This window comes from Parasteatoda tepidariorum, chromosome 9, assembly GCF_982258835.1.
Source record: "Parasteatoda tepidariorum strain Cologne lab strain chromosome 9, Ptep-v5.0, whole genome shotgun sequence".
NCBI classification, from domain to species: Eukaryota; Metazoa; Arthropoda; class Arachnida; order Araneae; family Theridiidae; genus Parasteatoda; species Parasteatoda tepidariorum.
The window spans coordinates 105,151,291-105,166,194 of record NC_141763.1 but is presented as its reverse complement, the minus strand read 5'-3'; the positions used below and the strand labels follow the sequence as shown (position 1 = coordinate 105,166,194).

The window sequence follows — 14,904 nt, the reverse complement described above, 5'->3', positions numbered from 1 at the left end:
CCATTAAACGATAAGTAAATTTGGTCCAAAATGGAATTTGTTATATCATGTTCTTTTTTATTAAATATTGTCGACGACTAAGTCTCCACTCTCAAAAAGACCATATGATCTATTCAGTTCTAAACCTCATCCCTTCTGCTCCCAGTTAGAAGTGCAATTTCTCAATCTATGAAGTTTTCTAACCTGCCTTTGCTGTACATTAGTATTTTAAACTCTTTGAGTTTTGTACTAAACAGAGATACACCTTAAAATCTTTAATTTTAGGTCAAACTTTCTTTTCAACGCAAATTTAATTCGTTAACTTGAGTATGGAATGATAAACTACAAAATTTCCTTTATCTTTCAATTCATTTTTCATAGAATGTGTTCATTGACCGGGAGGCAACCTAACAAATTTTCTCTTTACTAAACTGTTATGGCTTTATATTGAACAAAAATTAGTTTACTAAATATAACACATGATCAAGATATTTAACACCTTATTTTAGAATTTAGTTCTGTTTTGAAGTAGCATTATAAACCTTTAAAACTAAATTATTAAAACTTTACACAGAATTTTATTTTCCCCCAAAATGCTTACGTTCAGCTAGATATTAAGTCTCTTCAGTTCTCATCCAAACTTTATTTTAATTTCGTGCTAGTTTATAGTGCCAATAAATTCAGTCAGTAAAATTACAAAATCTATTTCTGAATTAAATTATTCAGTACAGAATCTCGAGGGATAAATTAATATGCACCTTATTTTTCATGTATATACGACAAAATTCTAAAACTTTTTGTCACCAATTTTTCTTTTAGAGTCTTTGTTAAAAATCATCTTGTCGAACCAAAAGATCTGGCGTTTGATTGGAAAAGTGACAACTTGTACTGGGTAGATTTCAGTAAAGGTACTGTCGAAGTAATCTCCACGAGAAAGAATCTAAGGACTTCTTTGATCGTTGATTTGACCAAACCCAGTGCAATTGCTCTGCTGCCTCAAATTGGGTAAGATTTAAATAAATATTCAACTATTTTAAAAAAGCCTCTCTCCAAAAGGAAGTCTGATTCAAATTATAAATAATGCGTTAAATAAACATATTACTGATCCGATATCTCAATCTGACGGATTTCCTATTAGCGTGGTTAAGACATTTATCAGCCTAATGGATCATTAAAAAATTATAAAATGTAGCCTAATGCTTGGTATAAGCTTACTCTTACTAAAACCATCAGAATCAAATTTTCTAAACTCCTATTTTAATTTTCAGGCGTATGTTTATATCAACAGTTGGTGAAGAATCTGCCATTGCTATGTACAACATGGATGGTAGCAACCGAGTGGGTCTCGTTCTTGGACAGATCTCAGCAGTGGCTCTTGCTGTGCATCCCTCTACTAGTCTTCTTTATTGGGCCGATCCACAAACAGAATCCATTGCTTATATGGACTATAAAAGCCCAAAAAGGTTTGTCTGATTTACATGAACTGTTAAATGGATAGTAACAAGTTTTAAACATTTAAAGCAGCTGTTAAAATCAAAGCTACTCTTCCATTATTAAACAGTTCCTTAAGATTTAAATAAACGCTGCTTCCACAATCCAGCCATCTTTATTTTCTTTATAAAAGCTCGTTTCTTCATGAAATTTTTTAGCAATTTTATATACTTGAGTAATTTGTCATTGTTACCTTGAGTAGTAATATTGAGTACTCGCGGGCAATTTTTAGCTTAGTTTTCACAATATGGTATCTTTTGAGCTATTTTGACAATTTCAATGCTCCCTCAAATTGTGTACCTTTTGATAAGTAAAAATTAACATGCTAGTCAAATTTTTCAAAACAGCTCTATGCCAGGTCAAGGTATTAGCGAAATACTGTTTACAATCAGAATAGTGTTTAAAGATATAAGTGACATTGTTTCAATAAACAGAATTCTTTCTCAGCATCATGTGGAGTCCTGTCAACCCTATGTCTCGTAGGAAACTTAGGATTAGGATGAATATAATTGCGGGTAAATTTTAGCCAAGCAAATAGATATCTACTGAACATAAACTCATGTTTGTGAAAATTGCAACACCATGAAGGACTTATGCGAGTGAGCTGAAATTTTCAGGAAATGCAAAGTAGAACATGATATGCAAATGATTAGAATTTCAGATCCGTAGCGCATGCCGAGCAGCGCCCTCTGAACAGCTGAAGGATCCGAGTAAATAGACTGCTGCAGCGAGGAGTCTATGGTTATCGGTGGTTATCTGCTTGAGGTAAACGTTAGCTTAGTCGTTACTTATACCTCTTCGACGAAAAAGAGTGAGATTTCAACAACTTACGGAGTTTGAGCGGGGGAGAATCATCGGCTTTTGTGAAGCTGGATTGTCTTATCGTGCAGTAGCCGTTCGTGTGCAGCGTAACAACAGCACAGTAATGCGTGTTTGGAAGCAGTGGACGGACGAGTGTCAGACAACTCTTAAATCCGGGAGTGGACCCCGAAATGTCACGTCAGCTCTCGATGATAGGCACCTGGTCCGCATGGCGCTGACGGACCGTACGGCTCCCTCTAGACAACTGGCAGCACAGTGGTCAATAGCTACAGGTGCTTAATTGTGTGCTTCATCAATTCGTAGACGTCTGCTGCAGCGTGGACTGCGCTCAAGGACTCCATTATAGAGGATCCCCCTCACGCTAAAACATCGCCACCTGCGGCTACAATGGGCCAACCAGCATAGGGACTGGCGTGCTGATTGGCAGCGTGTCGTGTTTTCTGACGAATCTCTCAATTTGCGGTACCATGATGGCCGCATTCGTGTCAGATTCTATGCCGGTGAACACCACCTTCCGGAGTGCGTTATCGAACGCCACAGTGGACGAACACCCGGAGTTATGGTCTGGGGTGCCATAGCATATCAGGGACGATCTCAATTGCTACGAATTGTGGGTAATCTGAACAGCAACCGGTAGATCAGTGAAGCTCTGCAGCCCCAAGCTGCTCCCTTCCTTAAAGCCTTGACAGGTGCTGTATTTCAACAAGACAACGCCCGCCCTTATATTGATAGGACTGTTCAATCCTTCCTTGCATCGCGACGGGTACAACTTCTTCCTTGGCCGGCGTATTCCCCGGATATGTTGCCGATTGAACATGTGTGGGATTTCGTTGGTCGGCGTCTTGCTCGTGATCCTCGTCCTGTTGCTTGTACAGTCGAACTTTGGGTACGCATGCAAACAATATGGAATGCTCTTCCTCAGACACATTCAAAATTTGCTTGACTCCATGCCACGTCGTGTAGCAGCACTTATTGCTGCGCGTCACAAAATACTGATTTTGGTCTCTTGTTATTATTTGTTTGATTTGAAAGTTTAATCATTTATTTGTACTACTACCACTCAACTGTGTATTAAATTTCATTTAATTATGACAATTCCTTCATGGTGCTGCAATTTTCACAAACATGAGTTTATTACTTAATTTGGTTAACCCTTAATTTAGCTTGATTAAATTAATCCTTAATCTTGCGAAAATTTTTAAATTTCCTTGGACTGTTCTCGTTAATATGTTATGTTTTTGAAGTAACGGTGGTCGTTGATGGTCAAACTATAATTTCACTCGTACTATCATCGAATTCCCGTAGTCTACTGGACTATCAGTTTACTGACTAAGCTTTTTGCATTTTGTTAGCGATTTTTGTCAATGGCTTATTTCATCATTCAACATTATGAATCCACTACTGATTGTTCATTTAAATTCACTTAACTTTCACATGTATTAGATTCTAGTAGACCAGTGAAAGCGTGTATGGACTAGTAATATCTATCCTTGGAACCAATTACTAAATTTTTAATTTCAATCCCTATTTTGCCTTATTTTTCAGACATGTTTGAGCATTCTTTGAAGCTATTTTCTAATGAATGAAATGTTATCTCTTTCAGTGAACCAAGCGTGTTATTGAGAAGACTTGGAAATGTAATGTCCGTCGCCGTTAGTGATGAGTATGTCTACTGGACAGACACAAAGAACAATGTCTTAAACTACTTGAAGCACAATGCTAATATCTCACATACGATAATCTTGCCTGGTTTTCGAAATAAATTGGCACCAAGGAAAGTTCTTTTCTCTGCAACACCTATACGGTCAAGATCAATTGGTTTGTATTTAATTTTTATCGAATGGTTACTGTTACCTCTGAAATAAGTTTTTATTCGCTTGATTATTAATAAATCCCTTTATAAGACAAAGGTATATTTTATATGAAACCTTTAAATTCAAATGAGTGGGATCACAAACTTTGAAAGACATAAATTGATTTTTCCTGATAAAGCTCAACCATTTGCTAATAGAAAATGAAAATTTTGTTATGCAACTCTTGAAATTAAACTATTTTAATTGCAATAAAATATTTGAAAATTTTGAAACTTGAGCAATTTTTAGCTATATAAATTTTAGCTTTTACTTGTCTTAGGACATGAATATATTGTTTTGACTTTGGTAATTAAGCAAAATGTGATTTGTATGCAATTAAAAACTGTCAAATAACTGGAATCAAACTTAATTTTTCATTGTATTTAAATTTTGTTCGTGGTCGGTAAATCTTAGATTTTTGCCAAAGCAATAGCTTTGTAAAGGCACACAAAACAGAAACTTTAATTTTTATTACTTAAGAAGTACTTATTTCCAATGTTCCTAAGTATTAGACGTTGGGTCTTGAAACTTAAAATTCCGTGCTATTTAATCTGCAACATATCATTGAAAAATCGAGAGTGGAGCTTTAATGAGTTAATGGTGGGTAATGAGTCAAAATGATCTGTTTTTTTCCTTAAAATTAAATCAGTAAAATATCTTTAATTTTTAAAAAAAATTTGATCTTTGTGTAAGATTTTAAAATTGTTTTGCTGTGTATTTTTGAAAAACGTTGCATCGAAAAATTTCAAGAATTTAAAATTATTTGCTCTTAAACAAAACATTAATTCTTTCCTATAATCTTATGACATCAGATTGCCTAAAGCAATCCCGATACATATATCCCTAAATTTGACTTTTGTCTGATTTTTAGCAATAAAAGTGTTTTGTTACAGAAATTTTTAATATAACATAAGACTTAAATACTGGAACATTTTAAAATTGAAAGTACTAACGTTATATTTTAGAAAAATTGATCTAAATAGATCTAAACGCTGAATAGCTTTTCATAACCATTCACAGAGTAAGTAATATATTGCCGCAACATGCTTTGGGGATTTTGTAAAGTAACTGTTCCATTTACTACATGCTCTTATTAGGTTAACTAATTGTATTAATACTGATTTAATATTAAATTAAATTGGCTTAATATGATAGTCTAAATTAGACACTTTTATTAGCAAAAATATTTAAGATATTTATAGAATTTATAAGGATTCCTTTCTCTTAAAAGTAAATTTTTATTTTCAACTAAATGCAAACGTAATTGATAAATCTTGAAATTTAGATCTATCTATTCCCACATTTTAAAAACTGTCAGTAAGTAAACGTATTTTAAATTAAACTAAATATCTTAGTATTTTTGAATGACATTGAAAAACTAAATGCATTTATTTCAGATTTTATATGTTCCGTGAACAACGGAGGTTGCAGTCATCTTTGCCTTACAGCTGAAGGAGGCCGTGCATGTGCCTGCACTACTGGAATGGTGCTTTCTAATGATGGAGTCACTTGCACGAGTAAATTTTGTTTTAAATATAATGAGTCTAGCATTAAATGAACAATTCCAAGAAACTGATATAATTGATTTAATAACTTAATTTTCTTTAAAAGTATGAAGATGGTAATAAATTAAACTTGTTTCGAGTGTCAAATTAAATCTCTTAAAAAAAAAAAAGAAATTCCTCATTCACGTCTGACTAGTTTTAAGAATGGGTGCCTATTTTACGCGCTCCAAACAAGTTTATCATTGTTTCAAATTGAAAGAATTTTGATACTTCTTAGAATAATCGAACTTTTAAGAATTTCAGGTACTTTAGGTGTTGACTTAATATCAGCACATCGATTAGTTGCATGCAAACAGTAGTATAGCCAATAGAAAAAAATAGAAACGTTCAAATAAAACTACATCTGCCCGTATAACTTATCTGTTCACGATCGTTTTGGTTAGGAATATATTTAAAAGCTAAAAATAAACATAGCACTCTGCAATAAAATGTAATGATTTTATCGTAATCTTGAAAGTTTTTGGAACAGCACAACCAGCATAATTATCAACAATCTGTAAATACTTGTATACGAAAATATCTGAAGTTTTGGTTAAAACAGTAAAGCTTGTATCGGATTTTTAAAACATAACTACAGTTACCCCACTTAATTTCTGTCAAATCTTGTAAATTACCCGGATTTTCACGCTTTGGTTTTGAAAAAGTTTAAAGAAATCTGAAGTTTCTGTTTAACAACATGGGAAAACTTGCTTCGCAATATGAAGGAGCCTGGAAATCTGATACTTTCCACGACTATCGGAGGCTTCGTTCTAAACTTCTGACTCAAAACTATTAAGGGAATCTATCTTTGGCGCAGTTACAACTTTAAGGCGTTTAAGTATTTGGCAAGTCACTTGATATGAAAGTTTACTTTCCCGCTTTACAAAAATGTGTAGTGTCTAGTCTCTGTGACAAAAGTGTAAATTCTTTCAAGTTCAAAGTTTGACGCAATTGTTTATATGAATTTTCAATACTGTAGAAGTAGAATACTTTAATTTTATTAATGATAAAATATCTCACTGCTGTATTTTTGATTCCTCTTGTTGATTCTTAAGCAAGTGTGCCCATATAGTTTTAAATTTAATGTTTCTTTTATCTTTTCGAAATTCTTGAAGGAATAATGTTCTGAAAAAATTCAAAACCTAATTGAAATTTATACGCTCCTAGCTATAAAACATTTAAAAATTTAGTAAATTTCACTTAATCCACACATCTGACACATTATAGACATATCTGATACATGATTAACCTCTGCCCCAAAGGATTCACTATGAAATTTAAGCTCCCTGCAATAATTTTCTGGTGCTGGGTAAAGTTTCTGAAAATTTAACCCATTTGTGCCAATTTTTCATTTAAAAAAAGTTTTGCAAAAGATGTTGGAAGTTGCATTGTTAGAGTTTTGTGAAGATAAGAAATCAGTTTGCTTAAAATTAATATTTATATGTGGATGTGAAATCTACATTTTTAAACTAAAGTGGTAAGTAGAAGGAAGAAATATCCTCTAGGTGTAAACATAACACACTACCACTTTTTCGCACAGGTGCTTTTCATAGCACTTTTTATGGTTAGTCATTAATGGATTAGTCTAAAACCATTAAATCTTTTTTACAAGACAGAAATCCCCCCTCGTTTCTGAGTCCGCATTGCTACGTAGTTATAGAGCTATAAAATCATTTTAAATTATTCCAATCTATTCGACATGTCAAATTTTTCTTAATCATTTTTAAAGTGCTAACCTGTAGATGTGCTTTTAATTAAACTGCAATGAAAGTTCAGTAAATAGTTCAAACAACTTTTGCAGAATCCTTAAATTGAGTGTTTTAAATTGTGAATCTTTTTAGTTAAAAATTGCACATCTGACGAATTCCAGTGTAAAAGAAGCAAAACGTGCGTGCCCAAAGACTTTGTTTGTGACGGCTTAAAGGATTGTGAAGATTCATCGGATGAAGTATGCGATGGTAAGCAATTCAATAATCTGATTTATTGAATGAGTGTTTTGAATTTCAAATTAAGAATTAAAACATACTGTTATCAAGTATGGTAGTAATGATAAATTTATGGTAGTAAGCTCTAGAATACATGTACAGTCACTCAGAATAGGGGATATTACCTTTGAAGGAGTTACCCATTTTAAGTATCTGGGTACGCTTGCTACCAACATAAATTAGAAGGGTTGAAGTTAGGAACAGACTTTTGATGGCCAATAAATGCTATTTTGATCCGAGGAACCAATTGAAATCGAAATTTCTCTCCATTGGTACAAAAATAAATCTATACAAAACCTTAATCAGACCAATTATTCTATATGGTAGCGAGACCTGAGCAATTAATAAAACAGAGGAAAATAGACTACTCATTTTTTGAAAGAAAGAGCCTTCGGTCAATTTTTGGAGCAGTTAAGGAAAATAATATTTGGAGAAGTTTATATAATCATGAGCTATACAATAAATATAGATTACTTGATATTTTGAGGGTTATTAAGGCCTACAGGATCAGGTGGCTGGGGCACGTTTTTCGGCTTGAAGATTTAGATCTAGTTAAAAAAAACTTACTTTTTCGAAAATTGAAGGAACTGGAAGAGGGAGACCAGCTACAAGATGGTTGGACAGTGTTAAGAAGGACTTAAAATTTTTGAGAATAAACAGGTGGAAAAATTCTAGCTTAGTCGCCCTGCCTGGAGGCAGCTAATTGAGAAAGCCTTAGCCTGCACTAGGCTGTAGTGCTGACGAAGGAAGTTATCGAGTTTATTAAGTTTTGAAGTTAAAATAAAAATTATTACTTTTAAATGCTAAACTAGTACAAATTGACACATGAAGCAAACTAAAAACTATCAAACTTAAGATGGCCGCTAAAATCTCAAATTTATTTTTTAATTTGAAATTCATAGAATTTGCTTCGACTCAATACTTCGTTTAGAAAATCAAGAACAGAAGCGACTTAAAGCTCACCCAGCTTTAGATCAATGGTTTCAAGAGCTTTTCTGGTAAAAGTATAGCCTTCGTGGATCCTGAACCATAACGTGCTGTTTTATTTTTAACTACCCTTTTTGAGGTTTTAACTTTTACTGAGTAAGTTTCGAACGGTAATTTTAGAAACCCTATTTTAAAAGGAATTTAATCCCTATCTTAAGTTTTGACTCGCATATTTAGTTCTAAAAGTTTATAAGCCTTTGCTTATGTAAAACTTATGCGAAATTCATAGATTTCTGAAGTCTAATTGCAGCTCATAATTTTAAGTTGTAATCGGTGCAAAAAAATTTAAGTGACAACTGAAATGGTTTATATACTCTTAATAACCTTTAAGTAAACTTTTGTTACCTGAATGGGTAAACAAAAATTACCAAATTTTTCCACAACTGGTTTTTGCTGTCACCAGGGCCAAATTAAATACGGAGATCAAAGGGAAACTTTAATAATGAATGAATTATTTTAAATTTTATTGAAATTCAGATTTAGTAATAAAACTAATTAGCAAAATTAGAAATTTTAAAAATTAAAAATTAAAAAGTTAAAAGTCAAATTTAAGAATTTGTTAGACAATGTTATTTAATTCATCAATTGAATGGCTTAATCTGGATGTATTTGACTTAAAAATTTCAAAGAAGATTTTGTTTTAATTCATTATGTTAGATAACGGAAAATATTTTTACTTCTTACAGTTGAAATAGTCCTAATCGTCGCACTTTGTAATTGCTCATATTAGAAAAATAACTTATTAATAATTTAAATTTCTAAAACATTTTCCCTCATGTTTAAGCAATACGTTAATCTTAGCTTTTTGTTACTCTATCACCAACTAATATAATTGTAAAATAGTATTATAAAAGTTGAGTTTACTTAACAACTTCTCAGCAAATTACTAATTGATCAGACATGTATCCCACAGTTAATTTTGATTTCAAACTTTAAGGTGAATTTAAATTGATATTTTTAGGACCAGTGGAAATCTGCCCGGGCAATGACTTCAGATGTTCAAATGGACGATGTATTCTAATAGACTGGAAGTGTGATAGCAGAGATGATTGTGGGGACAATTCTGACGAAATCGGATGTCGTATGTAGTGGAATATAATCGTATATTTATTATCAGTCCTTCCAAATGTAAGTCATTCCTTTCTGTTTCAGCTCCTTCAACATCTTGTTCTAAGGATCAAATGTCTTGTTCAGGCGGTGAATGCATACCCACTCTTTGGAAGTGTGACGGGGAAAAGGATTGCACTGATGGAAGTGATGAGAAAGACTGCCATGCCACTGCTTGCGACGACGAGACGCAACTCAGATGTGACCATGGACAATGCATACCAAAGTCTTGGGCTTGCGATGGCACTGTTGACTGTAATGATGGCACAGATGAAAGGAACTGCTGTAAGTGCTATTACTCTAAGTTCTTAATACTATGTCCTGTGTTTTTAATGTCATCGGAAATTGCATACTTTCTATTTACTCGTGATGTACAAACTACACTGTAATGAACTACACTGTAATGAACTATGAACTAATCTCTTAATTAAAATCATTCTCCTGAGGAACAGATAAGTTTTTAGAAATTGAAACAAACGTAGCAGGCTTTAAAAGAGTGAGGGGTCTCTAAATTATGACTTGATCACGACCGTTCAAAACACTTGCAGTCCAGTTTAAGGATAGGAAAATCTCCGGTTGGCGAGTTTTCGCCTAGTTTAAGACCATAGTCCATAGCAGTGTATCTATTGAAAAATGTTTACGATGCCTGTACTATAAGAGAATTTCAGTTCTCAGCTAGAAATAAATCTAAACCAGAAATAAGCGATACAGGAAGTAAAGCTTCACTTTCGCTATTTTGATCACAAGGCAGACGCCCATCAGTTCAATTTTACACAAATCTTAGATCAATCGTGATATTTTGCTAAACTAAACTTGCCTATAAGGGAAATAACTGAGATTGCGCAATGTTCATTTAATTGAGACAAACTAAACTGTTAAAGGCTAAGAAAAGTCTCAAGATTGTCAGTCTTCAGATAGCCTTGCTGAAACAATACCATTTAAATTCGCAGGTTTTATGTCCCTTAACTTTTGCAAGTACATCCATTACAAAACATCCTTTTGAAATTCTGATATCGGATATTTGCAGCTAAATTCCTAGTACTATAGTTCGCGACTTCTGTTGCATGACTTAATTTAACCTTAATCATAGCAGGAAAGTTCGAAAATATTAAAATCTTGAATGCTTGAATTACCATTTTATATGTAAGCCATTTAAAGTTTTTAGTAAAAGTGCTTCCTTTCTGTTATGCTACTCCTGGTTTTATAACGATATAAATCAGTAGCAGAACAGAAATGAAGTACTTTTCTGAAAACTTTAAAAAGATGTTGATTATACCCCTAAGAATATTTGCTACAAAAAAGGATCACATTCAAAACAAATCTTCCATGTTTATAAAATAACATATTTTCAGATTTTACGGATACCTTGTGAAAGAAACCACGTTACAAAGTTTAAATTAAGTCTGTTAAAAAAATTTCAATAAAACCAAATTTATCGTTCAGCTGTGTGCTCACAAGATTCCGTCCTAAATAAAATGAGGAGATAGTTTTAAAAAAGCAGTAAAGGCCTTTTTAACTAAATGCATATTATGATTGAATGGAATGTAAGGCCACTCTGTTCCTCCCTTCGTAAAATTAATTACAGTTGTAACAATAAGTACTTCTTATTCAGCACTGTTTAGCAGCTGACGCTTCTTAGCCCTTTAAAACTATACATGAAATCGTAATTGTGTACCAAAAAATTTAAGTGCTGTTACCAAATTTTCTGGATTATATTTGGCCAAAGAAACAGCTGTTCAGGAAATTTTAAGTACAATTTCTTTTGCTATAGTAACTTATTTCATCTCGTATGCATTATGTCAAAGTGACAATGAAAGGTTCACTCAATGCTTTTATGAACAAGTACGAGCTAAGATTGTCTTTACAATTTTTCAAGATGCTTAAAATACAAATTCAGATTTATGAATTTCAATATTGCTGCCTTTTGTGTTTGAAGGCAGAATTTTGTTTTCTAAATTGTGACTACTTTTCGACTGGTTTGAGCTCGCAAATCTCCACAGACGCTCCGTGATTTAATAACAATGCAATTTACAATTTACTGATCACTATTAAGACTTTTTACGTAGTTTAAGATTCCGAGTCTATCAAAATTCCAGCCACTTTTCGGCTATTCGCAGTACTCAAATTTAAACATATTGAATTACTTTTTTAGGTACTGAGTTCTGACTGGTTCAGGGATATTCAATCATGAAAAAGATTTTATCATATACCAACATTTTGAGAATTTTCATACATTAACGCATAATAAAAATTTCAACTACCTTTTCTTAAGTAAACTAAGACTATCGCAGATGAAGCTTTCATTTCATAAACTTCTATCGTCACTTTCTCCCACTTTAAAAAAATGATACGCCCTACGTCTTTCGTTTTAAAGTGACAAAAGTTTTTACTACTCTTAAAAATATTTTTACTTTGAGTAAAGTTCCCAATAATGCTAAACTAAAGGAGAATGTTTTTAGCTATTTATTACTTTACAGCTGCCGTACCAGTTCCTTGTACTTTCAAAGAGTTCCGGTGCGCTGATGGAGCTTGCATTGACAAGAAACTTGTGTGTGACCAAAGAAAAGACTGTCCAGATGGTACAGATGAAACTAATTGCACCCGTAAGTAAAAAGTTGATTTGGAGTTTTTTTTAAAGGGGATGTTAAGTGCAGTTAACTGTGATTTTTCTTTCTAACAAAATTTTAAAATTGTCAGACCTTATTGTTTTAGATAATCTTAATTTATAGGAAACAGTCCAGCATAGTCACCTATCAATATGATCTTGGACAGCATATAATTTTTGCTGCGTAAAGATGAATAAACAGCAAAACTTTATTTAAATATTTTACCTCTTGAACCATCCCTCCAATCTTTAATTAGTTTGGAAAAATTTATCTTACTGTATTGTTTAAATCTAGCTATTACCAGTGGGGTTTTCTTCGCACGAAAATACATTATTTCAATTTTAACTATTTTCAAGAGATTTCAGCTATATTAAAGTTCTCTATTGAATTTTAGTGATTTAAGATCTCTTTCGCAGTTCACACAAATTAACAGTAAATATGGGTTCTGAACATTTCAGCTTTATAGACAGAATTCGGTCATGAAATTGATAACTCACCTTCCATAAAGTTATGCTCCCGAACCATAACTTTATTAGAAAAACTAAACTCAGTGGCGCGACAACCCATAGAGGGACAAGGGCTACTGCGCCCATCTCGGTTTTCTTAACCTTGGGCTCTGGTGTGCAGGAGCAGATTTTCCAGTTAGGCGGTCAGCCGAACGCGAAACCCCCAGTTTAGCTCCCAAGCATGCTTGGTACTAATTTATCGACCCAGTGAAGGGACGAAAGGCTGAGTCTACCCTGCTCTTCCCGAGGATATATTAGAAAAATAGCATATAATTTAAGATAATGAAAAGCCAAGTCACCAATAACTCGCATGACTTTAAATGTACCATAGCACATTTTATAACATAAAGCTAAATTACTTTAACTGAATTTTTTATTTCTATAAAAATACTAAATTATTTTTAAATTCTCAACTCAAATTACTAAAGGTAACCTATAAAATTATGAACTGGCACCTGGCATTTATTGACAATGCTAGTCGCAACTGAAGTATAAAATGTATCCACGTTGAGATCGTGATGAAATTGGGTCGATCCATATTTCATGTATAAAATAGATTTATGTTGCAAAAATAATTCGTTTCAAAACTATAATTCATTTTTCAGAAATTTTGCTGGAACCATTTTAACCAAGCTCTTAAGTTTGAATGTTTTAGGCTAAAAATGCATGCAACACTTGAAAATTGTCTTAGGCATAATGCTACAAATCACTAAGTTATTTTTTTCTTCGACTAAAATCTTTTTGAGTTCACTTTGAATGTTACGCATTCCATTTTGATCTTATAGTTTTCATACTAAACTTTTTATATGGTTCCAAGACTTCAAAAGCATTTGTGCAGCATGGAAAGAGTATTAAATGGCTGAAAGAGCCGTTCATAATTGGTATGCAGAGTTTAGTGAAGTTTTGATCTCAGACACACAATGTTCTGGTCGCACAACTGAGTTAGATGATCGAAGAAACTTTTGCACAAAAGTTAACATCAATCAACAAGGGAATTGGTGGAGAAAATAAAAAGCTCCCTTACTTCAAACTTTAAAAGAAAAAATTAAAAGTGTAATTGTAAACCCTTTATAGCAGATTATCCACTCTTCATAGTAAAACTGTTTAAAATCGAATACAAATCCTTAATGCAGTGATGTTCTTTTTTAAAGATTCCATAAAAAGATGTGAAGGGGATAAATTCTCTTGTCTGGATGGTCTGTGCATTTATGCTCATGAAGTCTGCGACCGTTATAGAGATTGCCCTGGAGGCGAAGATGAATTGAATTGTAGTAAGTATTTGTATTTTTCCACCTTTTTATCTATGAAGAGCATATGAATCTACTTTCTTTCGTATAATTTGAATGACTTAAATATCATCCGGATCTTTAAAAAAATGACTGGAAATGATATTTTCAAATTAGATTAATTTTTTCTCAGCTTCACATTTCTCATAAGTGTGAAATTTGCTCAGTTTTATTTTAAACGATACATAATTGATAAATGTTAACATTTTTGCATATTGTAGGTTGCTTTCATAGTGCGGTTAAAATTTCAATATAAAATGACGGACATGAAACAAAATCCACCCATAGGATTTCCTACCTAAAACTATCCAAAAGGTTGCTTTAATTTTATTCCATAGTATTTAAAAATTCCGATTAGAGTAAGAAAGTTTACGTAACCAATCTTTCATTTTCTGGTTCTTCGCAAAGCAATTTTTTTTCTTTAGTTTTAAAACTGTACCTGATGTGGGTGTGTCTCTGGAGATGTTACTAAAAGTTATTTGTGTTGGTGCAAGAAGTATTTTTCTTAATGTAGAGTAATTTTTAAAAATTCATACTGACAATCTGCTATAATTTGGTTCAACTTGAAATGCTTGTTTACTGTCTTAACGAAATTCTATTTCATAAAGTCTAATGCAAACTTTTATTAAGAGATTACTTTTAATTTTACATGGAACAATTTATTTCATTCAAACATATTTACTTTTTGTTTATTTATTAGCTGGTTTATGTTATGTAGCTCGGGCGGGTTAAATTTAA

The 14,904-nt window shown here is 32.7% G+C and overlaps 1 protein-coding gene across 2 annotated transcripts in view; it reads left to right on the top strand.

Moving 5' to 3' along the window:
- The window catches only part of LOC107447801 (vitellogenin receptor), a 50,409-nt gene that overhangs the window by 19,268 nt on the left and 16,237 nt on the right, over nucleotides 1–14,904 (top strand). For both annotated transcript variants that reach the window (XM_016062826.4, XM_016062825.4), the window contains exons 13-21: nucleotides 799–984; nucleotides 1,248–1,442; nucleotides 3,896–4,110; nucleotides 5,543–5,662; nucleotides 7,531–7,647; nucleotides 9,623–9,742; nucleotides 9,814–10,053; nucleotides 12,246–12,371; nucleotides 14,032–14,151. In XM_016062826.4, coding sequence (XP_015918312.1) covers nucleotides 799–984; nucleotides 1,248–1,442; nucleotides 3,896–4,110; nucleotides 5,543–5,662; nucleotides 7,531–7,647; nucleotides 9,623–9,742; nucleotides 9,814–10,053; nucleotides 12,246–12,371; nucleotides 14,032–14,151 — 1,439 coding nt within the window. The remainder of the gene's footprint in view (nucleotides 1–798; nucleotides 985–1,247; nucleotides 1,443–3,895; nucleotides 4,111–5,542; nucleotides 5,663–7,530; nucleotides 7,648–9,622; nucleotides 9,743–9,813; nucleotides 10,054–12,245; nucleotides 12,372–14,031; nucleotides 14,152–14,904) is intronic.